Below are 23,832 nucleotides of genomic sequence, written 5' to 3' on the forward strand. Positions count from 1 at the left end.
CGCAGCAATCCTCTGGAGAGGCTGCGGGCAAAGCCCAAAAAACTGCGCGGTTGATTCGTTTCAAGACTGTGGCGGTAAAGCCACATTGACAACCAGGCGACCACATCAAGGATCTACGCATCAGCGCGCGGTCGGTGCGATGGAAACAACAAAATGAGGCATGCACAGGAAATCAAACTCGATTCATACGCGGGAAAGATAAACACAGGTGGTAAATTATAGCAACGCTACTTCCTCAAAAAAATCCATCACAATCGTCTGGTTTCGCCTTGTGGTGACTCAAAACCCAACTAAGATGCCTGTTTGCGGATCGCGTTTGACCACAAGGCGATCCCCAAGGGACCTCTGAAGATCGTTGTGACCTGCGTTAATCGGGCTGTATCAGATACAGATATCCACCCCCATGATGCCCGAGAGTGAAAGGAGGGCGAGTAAATATGTGTTGAAGGGGAGGAGAGGTGATGAGGAATGCAGATTCCGTAAAAATCCATGTGCCTCGAAAGCCATTACCAAGGTAAACTGCACAACCAAGCCCTCCCCCCCCTTCGCTGGCCTTTAGTTAAGCAGAAGGCGGAACCTCAGCAGTGGGGGTATCAACAGAATCGTCCTCGCTCCTCGCCCTGCCATCACCAACCCCTTCCTCCTCCTCCTCCTCCTTCTCAACCCCAACCCCAGAAGGTGACGGCGGTACGGGTGGAGGAGGCGTAAAGAATCCCTCCGCTGTAATCCCCACCGCTTCGACCCCAGCACCTACACTCTTCCTCGTAGTAGTACCCCCTTTCATGGTACCCCTTCCCACAGAAATCGATCCCTTTCCGATAGTACCACCAAAAGCACTTCCACCACCTTTCTCGATAGATATCACAGATCGAGCCTTCCCAGCATACGAAAACCCACCACCCCCGCTACCAGAATGGATGGAGGAGGGTGTGCTCGTAGGATACGAATGTGATTGAGAAGTACTTGGGGCATAAGGATTCGCCGCTCGTTGTACCCTCGACTTGGACTTATACGTCGCGTAGTTAGACCCAACAGTCGTATAGTTATACTTGTGGTTCTCCCATGAGCTCGGTGGTCTCGCAGGAGACGAGGGTGATGTGGGCGAAGATATGTGGTTCGGAGAATGAGGTACGGGTGAGGGGAAGGCGGAGGTAGGCGATTGTCTGGGACTAGGAGGACCCAGCGGCATGATCAACATCGCATCATCAATCTCTTCATCATCCGTCGTGCCAGTACTCCGCATACTATGCCGGCCGCTACTCTGTCTCCGGTGATGTTGAAGCTTGGCAAACAAAACTTCATCCGTATCGAAGTTATAATCAACCCCAACCCCTGGAAGAAGCCCACCACTACTGAGCTTCCTAAACGCACGGCTGACTGTACCGGTGGTTGTAGCACCGGCACCAGCACCAGCAGCACCACCAGTCCTAGTGTTCAAATTCCAATTCCAATTCCGACCTTTCACCGTGCCCGTGCCCGTGCCCGTGCCCGACCCCCCGTCGCCAAACCGAAACCCCAATAAGTTGTTGCCATCCTTGACTTCAACTCCTCCATCATCACTTTCACCCTCACCCTCACTACCACTCAACTCTATATCCATCCCAAACCCGAACCCTCTCCCAATCGTTCCTTTCCCCGCATCACCCACAAACTCCGCTTCTTCAGTGTGAGGAGGGAGAGCAGTAACAGCAGTAGCTTCCGTAGGATCACGGACCTCATCAAAAACTTCGTAGTATCGCTGTATACAAAGTTTGATGATAGTCCCAAGAGTGGTGGTATTGGTATTCACATCCGGTGGCCGGGGCGAGGTGTCGGGTGTACTGCTCGTAACGGATACCACGGGCGTTCTGGGGTCCGCAAGGGAAGCCGCAGATGTGGGTGTTTGCGAGCGCGAGCGCGGCGTCGGTGTCTGAGGAGAATGGGAACCAGGGCTGTCCATAGGAGGGGAAGGAGGAGAATGACCATCAAAGAGTGCTGGCGCTCCTTGCGGCATACACATCATCACATCCCGAGCGGGATTGTTGCTCTTGACTAGGTTGGGAGAGATAACGACCGCCAAGTTGTAGGCGTCCATTCGGTTGGAAGAAGAGTGGAGGGAGATTTCATGCAGTAGCTCTGGATACAAGAGGAAGAAAGCCCCCTTGTCAGCTGGGTGTCCCATACTATAGAGGAGTCCGACGTACGTAGCACACAGCTCAACAGGATATACGCACACGGAGGCAACTCTGGTAGTAGCACATCCCGCACATACATCACGGCTGCCATATCTGTCGGGTCTGTAGGCGGAGGGCACCGTCGGATGGTGGGATACAGCGCCTCGGGGAAGATAGGCTCAGGTAGATCCCGTAGGTACTTTTTGAGCAGAACGGCTGCGAGATGTGGGTCTGCGAAGTTTTCGAGCGAGACAACGTTTCCTACAGTGAAGGAACTCATGGGTATAGAATAGGAAAAGGAGCGGCAGGCTCATACCTCGGTCATATGCCTCCCTCGCAGCTCTTAACATCGTACTACTTGGACTCCTCCGGAATATCCCTTCTTCTTCCATCCCAGTTTCTCTAATGAAGGCAACAGCGTCCTTCACTACTCTCGGAACGCCCCCCTTTTCACCTTGATAGCCCATGATGTCCTCTAGGGGCACACCAAATATGCTTGAAGGTATCGGTGTAGGTAGGGTAATGGTGCTCTCACATTTGAGATTCTCCGAGTAAACTGTAGGTGGTATGTCGATTTGGGTCAAAGGAATATGATAGGCCAATTCGGAAAGATTGGAGATATAAGTTATTTTGCGGAAGAATTTGGGACTATTGACGACGGTTGTTTAGGGTGGTGTTTGGAGATCGGAGGTAGAGGACGAACCTGATGACAGCGCCAGCAAGCGAAAACAACACTGTGGAATGATTGAAGTATTAGCGAACGACGTGATGAATGTTCCGTAATGAAAGGATGAAACGAACGTACTCTTCGAGAAAAACGTAGAATGGACGACATACTGCAGGAACCGTCAGCGACTTACTTGCCTAAATTATGAAATACTCACAAGCCGTTTGAGGTTCTTCCTGTACTTGCGGCTGAGACTTCTGTAAGCCTTCCAAACCCAGTTCCAGCCTGGTGAATGGCTTCCTCCTGCAGCGAAGAAGACAACCGTGTAATCGGATTCAACTGTCGCAATACGGATAAGTTTCGGGCGGTGGTAAGGAAAGCTTGATAATACCATATAGATCTAGGTACAATAATACTCGTCTAGAAGAGATTTCAGTAGAAGCACGTTTGTGAAAAGTATAGAACGCACGAAAGTAGAATATCATAATTTACTTGTCGCGGGTCTGGCAATGCAGAAGCATTCACAACAACCCTATAGGGCCCATCAAAACCACTTCTTCAATATACAGAAACGACATACATTGGCCGTGTCCTATCAAACAAGGCTCTTGAATTAGCACCTGCGAAATGGTGACCGAATATTGGCTCCTTACTCAAAGTCAACACCAGCTTGGAATATCAGCTTGGACATGGCTTCCTGAACTATCCCAATCTCCTTGTGATCGGATTCCGTCTGTCGTCTTGACCAGGGAGCGTGGAAGAAGGACCTTCTGGGAGTTATTGGCGACTTGAGCGACTGGTCATAGTGAGTAATTGGAGAAGAGGAAGCAGTGGAGAGAGCTGCTAGTCGTTGATGGAGGGATAGACTGTTGTAAGAGGGCATCGTCGTTAGGCTTTCTTCGTCGTCGTCCTCGTGGTTGACGTCCAGGCAACGTTGTGGAAGGAGGTTAAGGGTCACGGCGTGAGAAAATGATTTGCAATGTGACGGCAAGCAACTTGGACACTGGAACTCGCGTCATTTTTCACTTCACTAACAAGATCTGACCTGGAGTCAAACTCTACTTGTCGACTTCGGTCGCTTCCGAACCTCTTTCTTGCGTGGTTCATACCGATTCCCACGGGCCGTTAGGTGACTCCTCGGTGGTGCTATTTCAACAAAAGGGAATGTACTAGTATTTGACCCTTGAGCTCATTCGGGCTTGAGAGTATAGCTATCGGTCCAGTGTAATTACAAGGAATCATGCAGGTCCGATCCAGACGCTCAAGCCATCGACCTTGTCATAAGAACCATCCTTCATTTTCGCGGGAAGCCTCGCATTCATTCAACGAATGCAATATACGACGTCCTTTGCCGGACCCGATTTTCAAACTCATCATCAGGGCAGCGGAAGCGCCATTCTTCTCTCCTACATACACGAACCTTCTCCGGGTACTCGGAAAGGCTACTACGAATAAGTAAGGAAGGGGACTCCGGTAATGTTGGATGATGATCCTGGATTCTTGTGGCCGCGCGCTTTGGAGTATCAAAGCAAAGCATTCGCAAACGAGCGGTTCGGAATTTCATCTGCCTCATGTACAGTTGCATAAAACATGCTGTGTAGCTCCAACACATTCGAAACTAGGGTTCAAAAAACATTCAATACTGCAAGTGGAGTATCATACAGCACTTCAAGTAAAGTCGTACGATAAATATCGATCGTGTCATGAATTGTCGTGGATTGTCATGCACGGTACCAAGAAGAAAAAAAAAACAAGAATGCAAGCAACGATAGCGAGTAACCGGACGATAATGTTACATGTACATAATGTATTATCCATCGGAAGGAAATAATACTATCCATCGAACACCTAAACCCGACAAAATAATGAAATGAAATACTTAACAAAACCACACCACCACAGCGACAAAACGACACGAAGAAAAACGTGCATCAACTTTTTTACGAAAAAAGCCACCAACATCCGCGACAGTCCTCGGCCACGACTGTTCATGGTTTACCAAACACCAACTTAGCGACACCCGTCTCACTCGCCGCTTTATCAACTTCAACGCCAATCAACCTCGTTTTCTCACCCAACCAATCAATCCTCTTAACACCCTGATCCCATCCACCGCGCAAGGCACGACATCTCCGCTCATACGCTTTCGTCACCTTACTTTGCGCCCGACTACCCGAACCAAGCGCATCCCACTCCTCCTTGGTCACACGAGTGGAGAGTGTGTTGTGTATCGCGTGTATGAGATCGAGATTGCTAACGCGGGTATGAGCAGAGAGAGAGTTGGAATTAGAATTTGAAGTTGAACCACCACCGCCGCCGGCGAGGTAGAACTTTGCAGGTGACTTTACAGGGACTGCGGTACCGGTACCGCTCGAAGCGATTCCAATTCCGGCATGAACGACTACGGCCCATGGGAACTTATCGCTTCTCAATACCAACTTTCCAAGCGTCGGAGGATCAGTGCATGGTTGACCCAACGTATGTGATGGAACGGTTGTCCTTGTGCTTCGGTCAACGATAGTCGAGGAGTTTGGTGAGAACATCACGTCGTATGAGATGGGAGCGCGGTTATGGGCACTTGATGCGAGGAGTGGATGCATGTTCAGGGTTCTCGGTCGCTTGGGGTTGACAAAAGATACGTGAGGACCTACACAGAAAAATGAATGAGAGGAATGCGCAAAAGTGAATAGCTGACAATAACGTACGGGGGCCATCTTGCTTAATACCGCCATGCCACGTATGAGTCTGTTTAAGCGCAGGACGAGAAGTGACGCTTCCTGAGCTTGAAGTGCGAGGGGGAGCCGGGGGATACTGGCTGTGATGGCTGTGATGACTGTGCTGGCTATGACTTCCATGGCTTTGATTGCTGTGGTGGCTCGAGACCGAAGAAGGATAGATGGAAGAGTTGGAGTTCGAACGCGAGTTGGAATGGTGGGATGATGATGGTGTGTATATGGGGTATGGAAAGTCTTGGTTGAGATTGTCAGATTGAATGTAAACACAGCAGAACGCGTTCAAAACATACAATTGTCTCCTGATTTGTAGCTGACAGTCCCAGATGGTGAACGCGCCGAAACAGAAGCGGATGAGCCTGACGAGCATGAACGGTCGTGATGCTTCAGGTTCTTCATAGTAGAAGCATCGTATGTATTGTAACGTAAAGGAGAAGGTCTTGTCGGCGGACACGTTGGACTATGACCATGGTTCGAAGTGGAGGAAGGAGCAACGGTCGTATAGATGTAATTGGGAGGTACTGCTGGTCCACTAGTATTCGTCGTTTGGATTGTTGGTACAGAGTGTGAACGAGAGTGGGATTTGGAGCGGCCTTCAGAGGATTTTGAGGACGAACGCACTCCGAAAATGCTTTTCAGGTAGGAAGTCATGGTCGTGTCGTGTGGGTCGTTAGAAGGGGGAGGAAAAGAAGGAGAACGAGAATGATTTGCGTTACGGCCTGGACTTCTTATACTGCAAGGCCAGGAAACCCCGAGCCTCGTGTGTGTCTCCACGAGAATTCCAGGGTGGCATTTGTAGACGATGTGTGTCCATGTTATGAAGTAAAAATTGAAGCTGAAATAAGCAAGTTTTAGCGATGCGATGCAATTCGCGGCAGTGTTTCGATGTCTACGGACCCTTATGTCGACCCTGAGTGAAACTTCCATCCGCACTGCAACCATCCTATCAGAACCCGAGAATTGATAAGTATCAACCGAAGAAGCAGCGAAGGAACCTTATTATGCGGTTCCCAAAACGTGCTCGCTAAATTTAACCATTCAAAGCTGTTCCTATTCCAAATTGTCCCGAAGAGAGGCCTACGAACGCTGAACGGGCAAGAAAGGCCATTGCAAGAATGAGAGATGAATTTTCTCAAAGGAAGCGAGAAAACGTACCTGAGCTATCAGAAAGCGTTCGGTGTCCAAGCGAGGAAATTCAAGTAAATATGAGGTAAACTCTTCCGGTCCACGTCAATTTCTTAAGTAATTTTCCACAACAGATTTCTGGGCATTGATGCAGACCTTGAGGAGCCTCAAGGCCTGTCCTATGATCTACGCGAGGCGTTTTGGGGGTGCTCCTAAGAACTTTGTCGTGTGATGGGAATAATTGAGCTTTTGCGCATCAATAGAATTCTATCGTCATGATTTGCAGGAAACGAGGTAAAGGAATAACATCCATTTCCCCCATTATACCTGTCATTCATGAACTGAAGCTTGGATTCGCGTCAATGTCAAATACCCGCCGGAGGAGTTAGCGCACGAGCACCTTTTTGACTCTTCGAAGATGCAGGGAACATCATCGTGAAGCACCTGCAGTCCAGGGCATTCATGAGTCAGTACATCGAACATAAGTACTGAGGCACTCAACGCGGAATATATTCTGTCGAAAAGCGACGCGTGAATCATCTGAGAGTAACCGACGCCCGAGTCCCCCACACGGCAACACCCTATGGTTTTATGTATACTTCGCATCTAATCGTCGTTCTTTTTTTCTGAATCGAGCTTCTAGCCTCGTTTCGGGTCGGTATACGCATGGCGCGGGAGGTTGTGAGGATAATACGACAGCATGTCCTGGCATGTCTCGTCAAAAGTCCGCCGTGTAATAGTTTTTTACCGACGCGTAGAGCAGACCGAAAGTTGTTTTCACACCGGCGACACCTGAATTTACCGCGGAATGAAAGAATCATAATAAGCCTTGCCTGGTGTCATTGAGAATGTTCACATACCTTCGAGTCAAAAGTCGGGTACACGAATTGGGGGAGCCACGAGCGTCCTTTCTTTCTCCACGGTGTATACGAGTTGGGCAATCCTTCAATAGCCTTGAGTACTGATGGTACCTCTAGCCCGTAATTAGAGGACCCCCGATGTTCGGCCTGTATTGAGGGGTTTCCCGTCCCAGTAGGAAAGTGACTAGGTATTTGGAGAGACATCTTCCACCTTCGTGCGTCCATCACGGACGTCGATGAACTGCTGTTCCATTCAATCCGCTTCTACTGCGCATACTACGTGTGTGAATTTAGAATGAACGATAAGACGGTAAGAACGGGTTGCTCGGACTCACAAAGATCGAAAATGAGGGGCAATTTCACCTGTGTCTGCAGGTTGAACCTTTTGGAGGGGTACTACTATACCGGAGTCGGGAGCGAGGATCGTTGGATAGCCGTTCGTGACTACAGTTGCCGATGATTCGAAGGAGTAATGGGAATGAGCATGGTACTCCTTGCCCTATACGACAAAAATACCGCAAAAACCTTTCAAGTTTCTTCATCGCGAGCGCTTCTCCGTTACTGCTTATCGGAAGACAATCGAAGGTAGATAGCTTCGATTCGCATAGTAACCCACTGAACCCGCACTGAACAGAGCAATATTTATGCAGATCTGCATCCCGACATGTATCTGTTATACTAGCACAAAACGCAAATCCACAGTGATCAGTAGAAATAATGAAGTGAAGCCAAAGCGAAACTCACCATCGCCCGGTATCCTATTCCTTTCTTATTTCTTCTGTATTCTATTTGTGGCGTCGTCATCGAATCCAGAACGCAGCCCAAAATCCAAACTCAATGCATGGTTCTCGATGCGGTCGATGGTGAAACGGAAAGGAAATGAACCCACGTGTATATCACGTGGGCGTGTCGTTACACTTTTCTACACACTTTGTGACATCCTGTTACTGTACATTACTACCCTCGACCTCGAAAATTTGTTCTATATACTTACGGGCGGCCAGTTATCGGAAATGAATTAATGACCGCTCATACAGGTACGAACTCCGTTGCTTATCGTACGAGATGACTTATTAACCCGTCTTGACAGGAAAAAAGATTGCTATCGAATCCAGAAATTTTCTTGACGCAGGTGCTGTAGCCTGTAAACCACATTCCCCCAACGGAAGTAGTGATAGCGGTCTGGACCCTGGGACAAAACGCGAACGAAAGTCAACGTATTAAGAACACCAACCCTAAGGCGAAACGCTCTGACTGCAGGCTTTCAGGTGATAAAGAAAGGCAGTAACGTGACAACGAAGCGTCGAGAGGAACGGTGTTGGATGGTGCGTTTTACGGGGTTTACTCTTTTCGTTGGGGTACCGACCGTATTTTGCTTCTATACAGGATCGGCTTAGGCTCCATCTCCTGTTGGCAGGCTAGAAGTAACATTTTATACAGCAATCACACAGCATTTGCTGCTTAGGCCCACGACTTGTGTCCACCGGTTGTTGACACATTGACCTGCCGGCTCATTCGGCATGCTCGGAAGCTGCTTTTGGGAGGAGGAACAGCTCAGGTATGTTCATGTTCGCAAGGTCAAACCTCACACTCTGATTCTGAACGGACTATTAGATAGATAGCTGGGGCGATCCTGGAACCTATCAAACCTGGCTCTCGTCATCTTGAAATACAATGCAGATATCATGACCTTTCCCCTCCAACCACCTCATCCACATATCTCGGTATTCAGTCGTCCATTTCCACCTCGGATCGAAGACGACTCTGTTCGGGAGTAATCGTGTAATGCGACGCATCTCCCGTCTATCACGGTTAGAATAGAAATATCTCAATTTGGATGCTTGTGACAACGTAAGCTGCTGCTATTGGAAGCAGGGAGGGGAGGGGGGGGGCTTCTCAGCATCCTGCTTATCGATTGCTGGGGAAGAACAAAACGTACGGAACTGGGAGGATATACCATCCTATGCCATTTACAGAACGTTTTCGAGGGAAGAACGTATTCGGTTCCTTCGTCAAGGGAGTCCCTTTTCCCTTTCCCTTGCTTGGAGAAACGCGTAGGGGGTAACGCTGGTTGGTACGCGGTGATGACCGGGATCGTCGCCTCAATATCATCGTAAACCTCGTTGCTCGGTTTCATCCAACCTCCACCTCTTCCCATATCAACACACCTGTCGATGTGTTGGAACCTTGCATCGCTTTTCTGCAACTGCCTTCTGTACCCCCTCGCCGAATCCCAGTACTCTTGCTCTTTTTCTGGCGTCTCATACACCTCCTGTCCATATCCTCTCCTCTTCTTCCATCTCAACCCTCTACCAACCCAGTCCCACACCCACGCCCATGTCGTTCTCGAAGCCAACGATTTCAGTTGCGGAAACGGGAGAAGAAAGAACTGGGCTATGCGAGATTTGAATATCGTTACTATTAGGATGGATACAAATTTATGGGTCACGCATCCTGACGTTCCTGTGGGTCGTGGCCGCGGTGCGATGGCAACCCAGAATTTCCCAAGGGTGTGATGGGTCCGATGGTCGTTGTCGGATGGGCACGATGTCATCCATGGAGCGAACCTCATGGTGTTGTCCATTGGGTTTGAGAGAAGAGCTGGTGTTGGTTTTTATCCTCTCGTCGTGTTGTTTGTTGTCGTCGAAGTTTGGGCATGAGATGTTATCGGATTGCTATGATTGGGAGGGACGAAGGAACATGGCGAGCCTTTATCCGTTCCCGCCCCAGATTGCTTCTTGTTGGGAAGGCATGCGATGTACATGAGGTGAGTTCGTGTTTGTTTTTGAGGGAATGGAGTGGCTCATTCATGGGTATGGATGGAACGAGTGACGACTATGTCGTGTGACTGGAGGACATCTATGACATCACCCCACGGGAAATTTATTTATGTTTGTTGTGTTCTCGTTCACATATAGTGGCGTCATCGCTGGATGTGCATATCTTTTTTTCCCAAACCCCCACCATGTCACAACCAGTGCCAAAACGCAATCTCTCGCATCCTCTTATCAGGCGGAATGGCGTTCCTAATACGTTCTTCAGTCGTCTCGTGTTCTCTCTCTCTCGCCTTGCAGACGTTCCACTTCAGTACCAGATCCTCCGTTATGGTCTTGGTACTCCTACTATCGAAGCTTTAGGGGGACAGGTTCTTCTTCCTTACCTCCCCGCTGCGACCCAACAAGGTGCTATCACCAGCTTCCTTGGTCTCTCGCCGTACCGCACGGTGCTGCTTGCCATGTCAGTTGGCTCCATGTTGAAGCAGAACTATTGGGTTTTGCGGGTTTCACGTGACGAAATGTCTCCATTCCAATCTATTGGAGTTGGTTTATTCAACGGGTTCATGAACTCTCTCAACTCGCTTGTTTTCCTGAACACTGCCACATCCGCCATCTCCACGCCTCCTGAAGAGTGGGATCTTACTTCACCCAGACTATTGGTCGGAAGCGCGTTGTTTGTGACTGGCATTGCGTTGGAGTGGATCTCAGAGGTGCAGAGGAAAGCGTTCAAGGATGATCCAAGGAATCAAGGGAAGGTGTACATGGATGGATTGTTCGGTATGGCTAGGCATATCAACTATGGAGGATATATGTTGTGGAGGGCTGGAGCTGCAACTGCGGCAGGAGGATGGACCTTTGGTGCTGTGATTGGGCTCTTCAATTTCTTCTTCTTTGAAAGGAGCTCTATCCCTGAGTTAGATGAGTATTGTTCTCTGAGGGTGAGCATTTCAATCCTTTACGAACTTTACGGCTAGCTGACATTCGCTTTGGCGCAGTATGACAGAGCATGGGCAGAGTACAAGCGAAGAGTGCCGTACAAGCTTCTCCCTTATATCTGGTGATCGACTGCTCACAGCAAAGCAATGTACTTCAATTCAACTGTTTCAATTGTCACTGCCTCGATGTAAATCGCGATACATCAAAATACCATTTGTTTCGGGCGTTCAAAAATCAAACTCGGGTTCAGATGACACGATTTGCGTTTGTCTTGAGAGTCATTCTTCCCCGATGACCGGGCGGAACCCCACTCGGGTGGGTGTCAGTGATAGCTGTCTCCGGTGTGCAGAAGGCGTCCGCTGCCAGCGCTGAGCGGCGCGCGACAGGGTTCGAGCTGGCATTTCACTAGTCAGCTAACGGCGGGACCTTCCCTCGTACATGCTTCGCTGTAATGCGGGGGCGGTAATGTTCTGTTCGCAATATCGCGCAACTAATTTTGATCATGGTGAATCCAACGAAGGCCAGGAGGTGCCGGTGAAGCTTAAGGCTTGATAACTTGATAGCGAGCCCCCTGTTCATCGACGGTATCATTTACAAGGACTCTTTCATTATGCTCGAGATGACATTCCCATACTGTACTCAGCATTTTTTTCCCCGCTCATATGTAACTGGGATCGGCGTGTACAGGGTTGACAGAATGCTTATATACAGAGGCTAATTCGGGTTTTATTCTCGTGAGAGCGGTTGCGGTACCAACCAGAAGTGGAAGCGTCGGCAGAGGGGGCTTCTTTGGGGCGAGTCAAACAGAGCGCTGCAGGTAGATACATGTTACACCAGCTCATCCCATTCATATACGGGTACAAGTGATTCAGATTTTGATGAAAATCCCGTTAAGGTAGGCCCATAGATGAACCCAACACATCATTATCCTAACGAGCTTACTTTTAGAATCTATGATGTGTCCGGGTGCGTCGTATCACGGACTTGCGGGAAGGGCGGGGAGTGTAGGTATATAGATGAAAGCTTTTCAGCTAAAACGACAGCAGCTTTCTAGCTTTGTGCCCAAGTCTCAAGAGATGCCTTCTTCAGAACCATTCGAAGTCGAGTTCGTGTCACCAATTCAAACGACTTTCGTCGATCCCGTACGGGAAGATCAAATCTTCAACCAGTCGGAGAAGAAGAAGAAGAAGCATGCAAAGGGCAATAGCGATGAGACGGTGACGAGTGTTGTTATTAGAGATGTGGAGGAGGGATATAAGGAGGAAGACCAAGGGGTAAAGGTTGTTTCGTTCACACCTGGTACGGGCGAAAATCCCAAAGAATGGGGAAAGGCAAAGAAATGGTGAGTCTTTCTTTCTTCCGATCTTCTAAGGACAGAACATAGATTGACGTCGACATGTCAACAGGTACATCACCATTACAGTTTCCTTCCTCTGTTTAGCCGTAACTCTTGGAAGTTCAACCGTTACGGGAGAGTGAGTGTTCAGTTTTTTATAGTTTCCGTCGGAGGAATCATTGATTGACTGTCTTTTACAGCATGACGGGCCCCACTAAAGAATTTGGAACCTCTCAAGAAATTATCAATCTCACCATCACTTGTTTCGTTATCGGCTTTGGAATAGGGTAAGTTGATTCTCGGCAATTGGAGTTTGAGTTCTAGGCTAACGTTTTTTCTGCCTAAGACCACTCATTTTTGCACCTCTATCCGAACTTGTTGGCAGGACACCTATGTACCTCGTCAGCATGTTCTTCTATTGTATTTTCACACTTCCGAGTGCGCTGGCGCATAATGCGGCTACCCTGGTTATCGCTCGACAAATAGCTGGACTTGCCGCCTCTGCACCCATGTGTAATGTTGGTGGAAGGTAAATCAAATTCAGCGCTCTTTCTCGCGAACGTGTGCTTACTCCAATTGGTATAGTATCGCAGATATTTGGTCCGTTGAAGAACGTGGTATTCCCATGGCGTTCTTTTCATTTACCATCTTGTGAGTGGGATCTTATTTCTTCGTTTTTTTGGACACTCCCTAACCCACTTATTCGTAGCATGGGACCCTGTCTAGGCCCTGTAATGGGAGGCTGGATTGGAGAACGTGCGGGTTGGCGATGGCTATGTGAGTACTGTTTCCCCGTTCCCTTCACGGTCTTTACGGATTAAACGCGTGTTATTCCCCTACAGACTGGGTCCTCTTCATCTTTTCCGGCTTCTGTTTCGTCTTGACATTGTTCCTTCCCGAAACGCTCGCACCTGTTGTCCTCCGCCGGAAAGCCGCCAAGTTGCGCAAGGAGACCGGGGACTCCAGCTATCGAACTGTGGAAGAAATCGAGGGGAAACCGTTCATGCAAAACCTGAGGGTTGCGCTTTCGAGGCCTCTTATCATGCTGTTTACTGAGCCTATTGTGATCATGTTCTCCATCTGTATGTCTCGACTCCTTACTTTATCCTTGTTCTGTCACTGATCTATGTTCCAGATCTTTCCTTCGTCTATGCACTGCTCTGTAAGTTTCTACAGTCAAATTATGCAATTGATGCATGGCTGACAGTTCATACGTAGATCTGATGTTCTTTGCGTTCCCCATCGCCTTTGCGGAAATTCGTCACTTCAGCGGGGGCATGACAGGTGTTACCTTCGTCAGTATCATCGTGAGTACCGTTTCTTTCTCTCTCTGTGTCCACGGCTGAGGCTTGTCGATAGATCGGGATTGGCATTGCTATGTGTTTGCTGCCGTTCAACGAGAAAATTTACGCAGCTCTTACAAAGAAAGGAACCTACCCCGAAGCCCGTCTTTATGGAATGATGCTTGGAGCTATGTACGTCTGCTCATTTATCTTGCAGGTGTGAATTCATCTCATGGCATTATCATTACTTTAGAGTTTTGCCCATATCGTTGTTCATGTTCGCCTTCACCGGAGCCTTCGCCCGTATCCATTGGATAGGTTCGTTCCTCCTCTTTTCCCCGATATCGAACTAGAACTCACAGCTCTATTTTGTAGCTCCTTTGATCTCTGGTGCCGTCTTTGGGTTCTCGATGATCGTCATCTACGTCTCCGCGAACTCGTACATCGTCGACAGCTATTCCGCCTATGCTGCTTCGGCTATCGCAGCCAAAACACTCCTTCGATCTGAAATTGCTGCTATGGTACCCCTTTTCGTCGATCAGATGTTCCACGGGATGGGATTCCAGTATGCTGGACTGTTGCTTGCGCTCGTTGCTGTGGCGATTGGACCCATTCCGTACGTATTCTTTATCTATGGAGAACGTATAAGGAAGAGAAGTGTTATGGCTACGCAAGCTGTTAGAAGGCGTTGAACGCACTGGCACCAGTAGTTTGGGATGTAACCTTTAATTGGGAAGGACGGGATAGACATGCGCGCATACACACACACACACCCTTTTTTATTTTTGTTTCAATTATCCGTAGCGATATTCGGTATGTAGGTTTCTTCTATAGTAGTTAGTTAGTATCATCTGTAGCGAATTGTAGTCTAGCGTGCGGTGATTAGTCTGTAGGCCACCGCAGTGCCAACAGGAAACATCGTATTTAACCTAGGACTTTTCTTAATTTATGTAATTCATTTTACCCATGCAAATTTACTTACTTCGAGCTTCTATTCGAAATTTCCCAGCTCAAGCGTTTGATCGATCAATATGAGCTTGAGCGCTTGAACGTTAATTGATAAACGTCATCCGACGATCCCGTGATGGCCTTGATCTCGGACTTCCGCCGCTGTAAGTACTTATAACTGAAAACTCCTAGATTTGAGCCGAGGTACGAGGCTCAAATCGGAGGATAAGATAGTGGCAGTGAGATAAGCGTAGCTGACGCGTCAGATAATCCTGACGCGTCAGTCGACTTACCTCCTGCGCTCATCTCACTGCTCTCGACATTTTTGTTGTATTACTCTTCATCATGACCGGAATCGAACCTCCTCAACCTCTCACTATTCAACAAAAGGAACTATTAGTCAAACAAAATTCTTTATCCAATAACGAGCGACAATCTCGAACACGCGTCTCAGACCTCGCCAGAACTCTTTTCAGCAAATTGGCGATAATTCCGAAAATTAAGAAGATCCACGAAATCAAGGCCAAGAACGAGGAGCGTAGGATGAAAGATTTAGCCTTTTTGCAAGGAGACTCCCCGGATCCAGCCTCCCCTCAAGCCTCGGTATGGGATCTCTCGACAGACGAATATCAAGAACTGGTAGATTCGAAGGAAAGACTAGAGGAGGCGAAGCCTTATCTTGAAGGCAAGGTATACAAGGAGCTGCTAGAAGAACAGAAGAAAATGGAGCCAAAGGCTTCATCTGACGAGGGAGACCAGAGCAGACTATATGCTCTCGATTTCGAAGAAGTCGAGTACAGCTCAATGGATTCTCCCGAAATCGAATTTCCTACAGACCTTATTATCTCACTAAACCACAATCCCAGAAAATCCCCTCCTCTCGGCATCTTCCTCCCTGACAATCTCAAGATCATAGTCCGAGAACTCGCTAGTATCAAGACAAAAAAAAGTCGCGTCGATTCTTCGCTCAGACAAGAAAGCCACCATCCTCGACCTCGACGACCTCCTCAGTAAACTCAAAATCAAACCCGACGACGCTTTCGAAGGTCTTCCCGACGCTTACGACTGTATTGAAGCCATGGATGGCCTCTGCAGATTTGAGGCCATCAGGGATTCTAAAGGAGAGAAAGGCATTCACTATCTGTTTATGCACGCTCACTGCCTCTATTTCAAGAACAAGCCAGACTCGAAAAAATATTACAAATGGTGGAAGCCAGTCGAACTCGAACTTCGACAAAAACGTTTCGAAAGTATGGTGAAGTTCAGCAGACAGGCATACGATGATCAATGGATCCTCATGCAGGCAAAAGCGGACGGTGAGATGGCTGCAGAGGCGAGGTGGGCTGACCTCGAAGCGAAGATGGCGAGGTTCCGTGAAGACGAGTCACGAAAGCGCAGGTCATATCCAAACCGCGACGACGACTCAAAAGACTTTCGCGCTCGCAAGCCCTTTCGGTCTGGCAATGGAGGCGGCTCTTCCTCGGACCTTCATTGCATCGCTTGCTCACTCCGAGGACACTCAGCGAAGACGCACGGCACTTCGGACCCTTCCCCACTCTGGGCCAGCCTCAGATCGAAGATCCTCTATCACCCGACCTCTAACAAACCTCTCTGTGGCAGATTCAACATCTTCGGCACCAGCAAAGGCGACCGAGACGGCAAATGTTCCGACTGCAAAGCAGAGCATGTCTGCTCTTTCTGTGGAAAATCGGAGCACCACGCTCTCAGTTGGAAGTGCGTTCAGAAACCCAACGAACGTCGTTGAGTGGCTCAAAATGGCTCGCCCTTCACGTTTATCCTACACCAACTTCTCTTCTCTCATCCATCCTCGTGTACATCCCGTCTCAACCCCAATAAACCTTATGCAGCATTTCTTACGCATCGTCACCCCGTACGACCCTTCCGCCTTCCAGCAAAAACTACAGCATCACAATCTTGTTCAATACTACCCATTACGCTTGACAATCTCCGAAACGGCTTTCCACTAGGCACGATGCCTATCCTCAACTCTACTATTATCATACCCAACAACAAATCATGTCTCGAACACCCCGAGACGGTCAACGAATACATCGCCGACGAGCTGAAAGACGGCCGTTTCTCCGGCCCCTTTACGAGAGAAACGATGGAACAGATCATGGGCGGTGCATTTTATGCATCCCCTTTCATTGTAGCAGTACAGGATCAAGGTCCAGGACTACCACCCAAGAAGAGAATCTGCAGGCATCTTTCAAAAGACTCGAAAGCTCTGCCGGCTGTAAACTCTTTCATTGACAAGATTGACTTCCCCACCCATTTCGACATGGCGACGGGCTTTGCTGACATGGTGAGTCTCTTTCTCTCACTTTTCGAACATTCTCTATTCTTCCTTTCTACCACCATCCTTACGGGATGCAAAAAATCCGAACATCTTCATAGCATGACCACGCTACATGATGATGTCCACCCATTTCATCAGACCCGCAGTGGGCTCTACAGCTCCATGCCGTACTCGATAGACGAGTACAGGGCACTATTCAAATCTCGCCGTACCCTACAGAAGGGTACAGGGCCCCACGTCGCCACACTCCACAGAAGAGTTCAGGGCCTTTCTTCGCCGTACTTGATAGTCAAGTATAGGGCCATATCTCGCCTAGTTTCACAGAGTCCACAACCGAGTACAGTAACTTACTCTCTCTCCCAGATCGCCTGCGCCCCAGAAGGGTTCCAAGCATGTACAGTAGATATCGCCAAATTTCATCGAACATGTCCAGTTTTACCGCATCATAAACCTTTTCTGGTAGTCCAAGGGAGACCAGCAGAATTTTATATTGATCATAACTACCCATTCGGAGCAGCGTCAGCCAGCTCAAACTCCGGCATGATAGCTAACGCCATGGTTGACATCTGGCGAGCCGAAGGAGTACAACCCATCAAAAAATACGAGGACGACATCATCGTTGGTCGCCGCCCTCGCCAACGCAAACTTACCGATGGGTCATACATTAAGATCAACCTCTTACAACACCCCCATTCGTCTTCAAAATTTTCCCATCAATCCCTCCTCCCCTTCAATCCTGACACTCCCGATGAATCACTCTTCCTGTATGATTACGATAAACCGCAGATGATGGACCGCATCAGCAGTCTTCATACGCCGTGGCACATGTCCAAGGGTGACCAGCACTTCGTCTGGATCACCATATTCCTCGGTTTTCTATGGGACCTTCCCAGACGTAGAGTCTCTCTCCCCGAAACGAAGCGCCTGAAATACCTTCACCGGGTTTCTACCTTTGTTGATCGTTATAGTGGGACACAGTGTCCTTTAGAAGAAGTTGACAAGATTCATGGCACCTTATGTCATTGCGCCTTCATCTACCGAGAAGGCCGCACGCATCTCGCTTCATTTTCCAACTTTGGCGCTAGCTTCAAAGGCGACCGTTTCATCCGGAGATGGACGCCAAGATTGGTCAAAGAAGACCTACAATGGTGGTCAACAGCCCTCTCAGACCCCGTCTTCTACAGACAGTTACATCCAAGAAAACCGACACTAGACCTCGGCATTTACGTCGACGCCTCAACCTCGTGGGGTATAGGCATTATCATCGACGGGAAATGGGCTGCCTACCGCTTACGGCCCAATTGGAAAGATACCGGTACCTCTATCGGCCGTGACATCTGCTGGCTCGAAACCATCGCCATTGAGCTGGCCATATACTTTGTTGCCGAGTATGCTGAGGCGAAAGACCAGGGCGTCATCATCAACTCAGACAATCAAGGAGCTATTGGCGCAGTGATAAAGTCTCGCTCGCCAAACCTCTGGATTAACCTTTCTACCCGGCGAATGTATTCCATGTTATACGCTCTCAACATCACCCCAGAACTCGTTTATGTTGCATCTGCTCAGAATCTAGCCGACCCTATCTTGCGCGGAGAATTAGGCCGGCCAGAGGACAAACTCACCCAAGCCTTCAGTTTACCTGAGGCTCTCTCCAATATCCTTGCCTATGTTTAGGCATCTCCGTCGAACGCCGTCGGTCAAGTCCGATGAGAGGACGGTTGAACCGCGCACAACCGTACCTCAGTCTTCATCATTGTCTGCTTTTTCTAATGTTACAACTGCATCTTCAATCGCACCCTTACCTCGCTCCTTCAGCCAACCTAGTACCTCAGTTATCAGAACCCCACGTAAAGAAAACCGCTATGCACCAAACCCTCTCAGACCAAAAGTCCCAGCCAAAGACCGCATCTTTTCCTGGGAAACTGAATTCTCGCGAAGGAAGAGACAAGAAGAAGAATCCAAGTGGCCGCCCAAAGTAAAGGCACTTGCGCAGAAGGCAGTGTCCGGAGCATTCGGTGATGGTACAAAATCATCATATGGTGCAGGGCCTCTTCGATTTACTCAGTTCTGCGACAAGTACGAGATCCCCGAAGCAGACAGAATGCGTAAGTTTACGCAATAAAGTATCCCTTTCGCATATTTACCGATTCCCAGCTGCCGACAAGACCCTTTTAGCAGCTTTTATCGGAGAGCATCTTGGAGAGATCGCCTCTGTCAAAGGTTGGCTCTCTGGTATACGAGCCTGGCATGTTTATCACGGCGCCCCATGGTATGGTGACGACCCACTAGTGAAGCTCGCTCGGATCACAGCCAAGAAGCAAGGCTCTCACCGCAAGAAACAACAACGGCCGCCCGTTTCCATTGAACATTTAGTCGTCCTCAAAAGCAAATTAGACCTCGACAACCCAAAGCACGCTACCACTTGGGCTATAGCAACTACTACCTTTTTTGGATGTAGACATTTAGGAGAAACGACAATTCTGTCAGCCAAAAAGTTCGACCCCAGATATCATGTCACTAAAGAATCTTCAGCAATGTCGTTCAAGAAACTTTCAAACGGCTACGATTCATGCACTTTTCGCATTCCTTGGACCAAGACCACCAAACAAGAAGGAGCTGAAGTTGTCCTCACTTCACGCCCAAAAGAATTCCATGACATTTGTCCACTCGACGCTATCACCAATCATCTACGCGTCAATTCACTTCTTCCCTCTTCATTTCCCCTTTTCTCATATATTGACGAACTCGGCTCTCCCACCATGTACAGCAAAACAGAATTTCTCAACTTCTGCCGCGGCATCTGGCAAGACGCCGCTCTTTATCATATATTCGGACACAGCTTTCGCATCGGAGGAGCTGTTGAACTTCTCTTGGCTGGTGTTCCCCCCGAAGTCGTAGCCGCCACAGGGGGTTGGAATTCTCTCGCCTTCTTAGTCTACTGGCGTAAAATTTCTTCTATTATTCCTCAGTTTACATCCAAAGCTTATTCCTCAACTCGTATTCAACTCATTGACAAGCAGATCGATACCTTTAGAAAGAACAATAGTATACCGACCTCTGTAGTAAACCTCGCCGTAGATGGTTTGGACTTAACTGATGATTAATTTCATAGATTAATTCTATCATATTTTCGTATACTATATCTCGCACTTGCTCAGTTGGGGGGTCCAGATTGGGCTTCGTTAAAAGCCGGCACCTGTACGTCAGAGCAAGTGCTCAATTTGGGCATCACAGGTTCCGTCGTTTTCTCAGCCCACTTGGTGCCCCGAGCGCTCAGGCTGGCCTTGGTCGCGTTTGGCGTTCTTTGGGCAACGCGTAAGATCACGGGCAAATCACATGCCCCTCTTTTGCGCGCCCAAGCCAGCCTCCGGCAAACCCACCTACTGAGATATAGCACGAGTAGAGTACCTACAATATAGCAGAACTTATATACTTATATGATCAAAGACTTGTTTATATCATATAGTATTATTTTGTCTCTAGTTCCTATTCTACGTTTAGAAACGGAACTAGCTTATCACGACGAGCTGGAAATTTAACGACTGCGGTGCATTGGCGGTACGCAGACGCGTACATATACCAAAACACATAAGCGACACGCCCCGGTCACATATTTAGCCTGTCACACCCTGGTGCACCGCCACCAATATCCCCTTTCTTCCCTCCCCCCATCTGCATCCGCCACTCCAAGTCTTCTGAATCACCGCTATTCTTACTTCTGATATCTGAAACGAACATACAAGTTACGACAAGTTAATACCCGTGCAACTACAATACTCTATCGATATAATCGTGCAAATCAGGACCATAATGTCGGTGTCTTTGTCTGGACAATCATCATCGAAGGAGGCGTTACGGCAGTTTAAGGATCCTGTTCATACATATTGTGCGTAACCCTCGAGTATTAACTATGAGGAGTCATAGCTGATGTCCAGTTTATTCCCCACTAGTTACATTCTCCAAACGAGTCTGCAGAATTATCGACACGTGCGTCTTTGTATCCGCAGTCAGACGCGTTCAAAAACGCGTTTGTCTGTCTTTCAATGATCCTTACCGACGAAACATCATTCCCTCTTATACCTCTAGTCCCCACTTCCAACGGCTCCGCAAAGTGAAGCAACTCGGCACCACTTATCACGTTTGGCCGAACGCGTCTCATAATCGGTTCGAGCATTGCTTGGGTATAACCACCTTCCTATCCTCTTGCGTCTTCTTTATGGCTGAAGCCTTTCCAGGCGTCGGCTATCTTGCTGGTCAACTAGCCACTCAACTCAGAATGGCTCAACCCCACTTGGCTATCACCGACCGTGATGTGGAATGTTTACAGATCGCCGGCTTGTGTCACGACCTTGGACATGGCCCTTGGTCTCACGTTTTCGATGGCATGTTCATGCCAAAAGCCATGTACGTATCTTCTTTCACTCTACTAGGTGGCCTTTTAACTGTTATATATGCGAAAGGCCTGGGACGAATTGGCAACATGAACAAGGATCCGAATTAATGTTTAACGACATGATTTCCTCTCGCAAGATACCACTTTCCAAGAAGGATTGTTCTTTCGTCAAGGCCCTTATCGCTGGTGACCCAAATCAATGTGATGCGTACGTCGAACCTGGATGTTTGTTTACTTCGCTTACCTTTCTCCCAGAGATGAGAAACGTTTCTTGTTTGACATTGTTGCTAATAAGCGCAATGGGTTGGATGTCGACAAGTATGTGACATGCTTGACGTTTTCTATACTCTTCTGACCACTATTGAATTCAGGTTCGACTACATTGTTCGCGACTCGTTAATGGTTGGACATAAGGTTAATCTCGATATCCAGCGGTACGTGTGGCTATTTCCATTCATTCTGCACTTGGTCATCAATACATCGTAGGATCGTCGGCTCCGCCAGGGTCATTAAGGATCAGATCTGTTACGATTGTAAGGATCTGAACAACATCTACAAGATTGGAGAAAACCGGTTTGAGCTCCACAAAATGGTCTATAACCATAAGACGGGTGTGTATCTCTTCTTTTTGTGTGCTAGCAGACCTAACCTCGCTGGGCAGCCAAAGCCATAGAGTACATGATTATCGATGCTCTTCACCTTGCAGATCCATACATGGGCATCTCGAAGGCTGTCTTCAACCCCAAACAGTATCTCAACTTGACAGATTCCATCATGGACAGGATAGAGGCTTCCGACGACGAGGTGCGTTATGGATGTGTCTAGACCAGTACCTACTGACGAGAGCAATACACAGCGCCTGGCCCCCGCGAAGGCAATCTTTGAGCGAATCCATGACCGGGACCTATACCGCCTGACGGACTTCAAGTGTTTTCCATGGAAGGTCGAAAACAAGAAGTATATCCAGGAGCATATCACACCACGTGCCATTGTCGAGACTGCTGGACTGCTTTACGGTGGAGATGTCTCGGGGTTAAGGGAAGAAGACGTGATTGTTGACCTTACAACCATGCATTATGGTATGAAGGATGCCAATCCGTTGAAGAACGTTCGCTTCTATAACAAGGCCAATCCCAACGGTGAGGGTTCCTTACCCTCATGGCTTTCTGTTTGCTTATCTTCCTTTATAGTTTCCTTCCGTGCGAGAGACGGGGATTATTCGACCCTTCGACCTTCTGTGTTCGCCGAACACAAGCTCCAGATATATTCCAAACAGTCCAAGTGAGTCTGTTTCTCTTTCTCGCTTCTTTTCCTCCATGAGTAATCCCTTTGTAGGTACTGCGGTGTTGTTCAGAAGGCGTACCGTCACTTTTGTGAAAAGGACGATCAACTCCGCAAGATCCTCATGACGGAAGAAGACCCCTCTAGTGACCTTTCATCCGACGAAGGGGATGATCCGGACGACATCACTCGTGCGCCTTCTCTCGCGCCGACTGAAATCGAACGTACTGATCCTCCACCCACGAAGAAGCGGTCTTTCGGTAGGGTGTGGTCCAAATCGATGACTTCCCTGGATCCTTTTCCATCATCGGCGACGGATGAGAAGGCTACGGAAGAAGGGTTTTCGCCGCCGCCGTTTAGCGCGAAGCATGTGTTGGATTCGGAAGATGAGGAGGAGCTGGAGTTGGCGTCCCCTGGCCCTGCGGAGAAGAGGATCAAGTTGGTGTAGAGTGTTTCCCCAGATTGTTCTTCGTTGATCGAAGAACTCTGTGTCTGGACTTCTTTTCTTTTCTGCTTTGTTTCTGCTGTGCATTTATTCATTTGTACTTACCATCATTCATGGTTCATACGTCGCTCTCTGTTGCTCTCGAATATTTTTTTGCTTGTATATCACTGTATCGATAACTATACATACTCTCGACTGCCGCAACGGCGATAAATTTTAATGCTATGACTCATGTTTATTTTGTATCGTCGGAGGGTTTAACGTCTAACCTTCAACGCCTCCTAACTGCTTGCGTAGCCTTGCTACTTCATCCGCGGAAATTTGGAAGTGAAGGAACTAGGTCAGTACAGCAGAATTGGCCACTCAGGTTCGCGGTGTGACTCGGAACCGTACTGAAACACTGCTTTCAGTTTCTGCTATACCAACTTCCTCCTGTGCAGTTCACCTTGCAATATTTGGCGTCTTTGCTCAGTCAATTATATTAAATACCATGGTTTTATGTATCTTGGGCACCGGAATATAAAAAGACAGTCACTATGCCCACTGCCGACTACAAGGGGTTGTCAACGGCTATTT

At 48.4% G+C, this 23,832-nt stretch overlaps 6 protein-coding genes across 7 annotated transcripts; 3 read left to right on the forward strand and 3 right to left on the reverse strand.

Moving 5' to 3' along the window:
- Positions 1-154: 154 nt before the first annotated feature.
- Positions 155-3,778, reverse strand: E1B28_003722 (uncharacterized protein). The gene is made up of 10 exons (XM_043148152.1): positions 3,474-3,778; positions 3,401-3,412; positions 3,290-3,352; positions 3,212-3,240; positions 3,038-3,159; positions 2,959-2,989; positions 2,857-2,887; positions 2,470-2,801; positions 2,184-2,414; positions 155-2,115 (listed from the first exon to the last, which is right to left on the reverse strand). Exons 1-10 carry the CDS (start codon positions 3,701-3,703, stop codon positions 560-562), a joined length of 2,637 nt encoding a protein of 878 aa, XP_043012744.1. The 5' UTR covers positions 3,704-3,778; the 3' UTR covers positions 155-559.
- A 1,030-nt stretch (positions 3,779-4,808) lies between these two features.
- E1B28_003723 (uncharacterized protein) lies at positions 4,809-6,203 on the reverse strand (the record flags this gene model as incomplete). The annotated part of the gene is made up of 3 exons (XM_043148153.1): positions 4,809-5,467; positions 5,526-5,789; positions 5,846-6,203. The coding sequence occupies 3 exons, from the start codon at positions 6,201-6,203 to the stop codon at positions 4,809-4,811; spliced, it is 1,281 nt and encodes a 426-aa protein (XP_043012745.1).
- A 2,845-nt stretch (positions 6,204-9,048) lies between these two features.
- E1B28_003724 (uncharacterized protein) lies at positions 9,049-10,109 on the reverse strand (the record flags this gene model as incomplete). The annotated part of the gene is made up of 3 exons (XM_043148154.1): positions 9,049-9,135; positions 9,187-9,399; positions 9,477-10,109. 3 exons carry the CDS (start codon positions 10,107-10,109, stop codon positions 9,049-9,051), a joined length of 933 nt encoding a protein of 310 aa, XP_043012746.1.
- A 393-nt stretch (positions 10,110-10,502) lies between these two features.
- E1B28_003725 (uncharacterized protein) lies at positions 10,503-11,375 on the forward strand (the record flags this gene model as incomplete). Its single annotated transcript, XM_043148155.1, has 2 exons — positions 10,503-11,252; positions 11,310-11,375. 2 exons carry the CDS (start codon positions 10,503-10,505, stop codon positions 11,373-11,375), a joined length of 816 nt encoding a protein of 271 aa, XP_043012747.1.
- Positions 11,376-12,326: 951 nt separating this feature from the next.
- E1B28_003726 (uncharacterized protein) lies at positions 12,327-14,561 on the forward strand (the record flags this gene model as incomplete). Its single annotated transcript, XM_043148156.1, has 12 exons — positions 12,327-12,592; positions 12,657-12,725; positions 12,787-12,873; positions 12,933-13,115; positions 13,172-13,237; positions 13,296-13,363; positions 13,429-13,668; positions 13,722-13,748; positions 13,805-13,893; positions 13,946-14,061; positions 14,123-14,187; positions 14,245-14,561. 12 exons carry the CDS (start codon positions 12,327-12,329, stop codon positions 14,559-14,561), a joined length of 1,593 nt encoding a protein of 530 aa, XP_043012748.1.
- A 6,229-nt stretch (positions 14,562-20,790) lies between these two features.
- E1B28_003727 (uncharacterized protein) lies at positions 20,791-23,532 on the forward strand. Of its 2 annotated transcripts, XM_043148157.1 has the most exons (13): positions 20,791-21,023; positions 21,088-21,124; positions 21,224-21,318; positions 21,373-21,541; positions 21,598-21,738; positions 21,786-21,848; positions 21,902-21,964; positions 22,017-22,141; positions 22,192-22,334; positions 22,387-22,669; positions 22,721-22,811; positions 22,866-23,002; positions 23,062-23,532. In XM_043148157.1, exons 1-13 carry the CDS (start codon positions 20,948-20,950, stop codon positions 23,073-23,075), a joined length of 1,437 nt encoding a protein of 478 aa, XP_043012749.1. In that variant the 5' UTR covers positions 20,791-20,947; the 3' UTR covers positions 23,076-23,532. The 2 variants fall into 2 exon arrangements, with proteins under 2 accessions (XP_043012749.1, XP_043012750.1); XM_043148158.1 differs by having other exon boundaries at positions 21,088-21,318; positions 22,866-23,532.
- Positions 23,533-23,832: the final 300 nt, after the last annotated feature.

Source organism: Marasmius oreades, chromosome 2, assembly GCF_018924745.1.
Source record: "Marasmius oreades isolate 03SP1 chromosome 2, whole genome shotgun sequence".
NCBI classification, from domain to species: domain Eukaryota; kingdom Fungi; phylum Basidiomycota; class Agaricomycetes; order Agaricales; family Marasmiaceae; genus Marasmius; species Marasmius oreades.

Bases quoted from the DNA above. Each gene is read 5' to 3' on its own strand.
- E1B28_003722 (XM_043148152.1), bottom strand. From the start codon at position 3,703: ATGCCCTCTTACAACAGTCTATCCCTCCATCAACGACTAGCAGCTCTC. The intron at 2,990-3,037 runs GTGAGTATTTCA...CGGTTCCTGCAG, and splicing joins GGAAGAACCTCAAACGGCTT to TATGTCGTCCATTCTACGTT. The intron at 2,888-2,958 runs GTACGTTCGTTT...ATCATTCCACAG, and splicing joins TTCTACGTTTTTCTCGAAGA to TGTTGTTTTCGCTTGCTGGC.
- E1B28_003727 (XM_043148158.1), top strand. From the start codon at position 20,948: ATGTCGGTGTCTTTGTCTGGACAATCATCATCGAAGGAGGCGTTACGG. The intron at 21,542-21,597 runs GTACGTATCTTC...TATATGCGAAAG, and splicing joins ATGTTCATGCCAAAAGCCAT to GCCTGGGACGAATTGGCAAC. The intron at 22,142-22,191 runs GTGTGTATCTCT...CTCGCTGGGCAG, and splicing joins GGTCTATAACCATAAGACGG to CCAAAGCCATAGAGTACATG.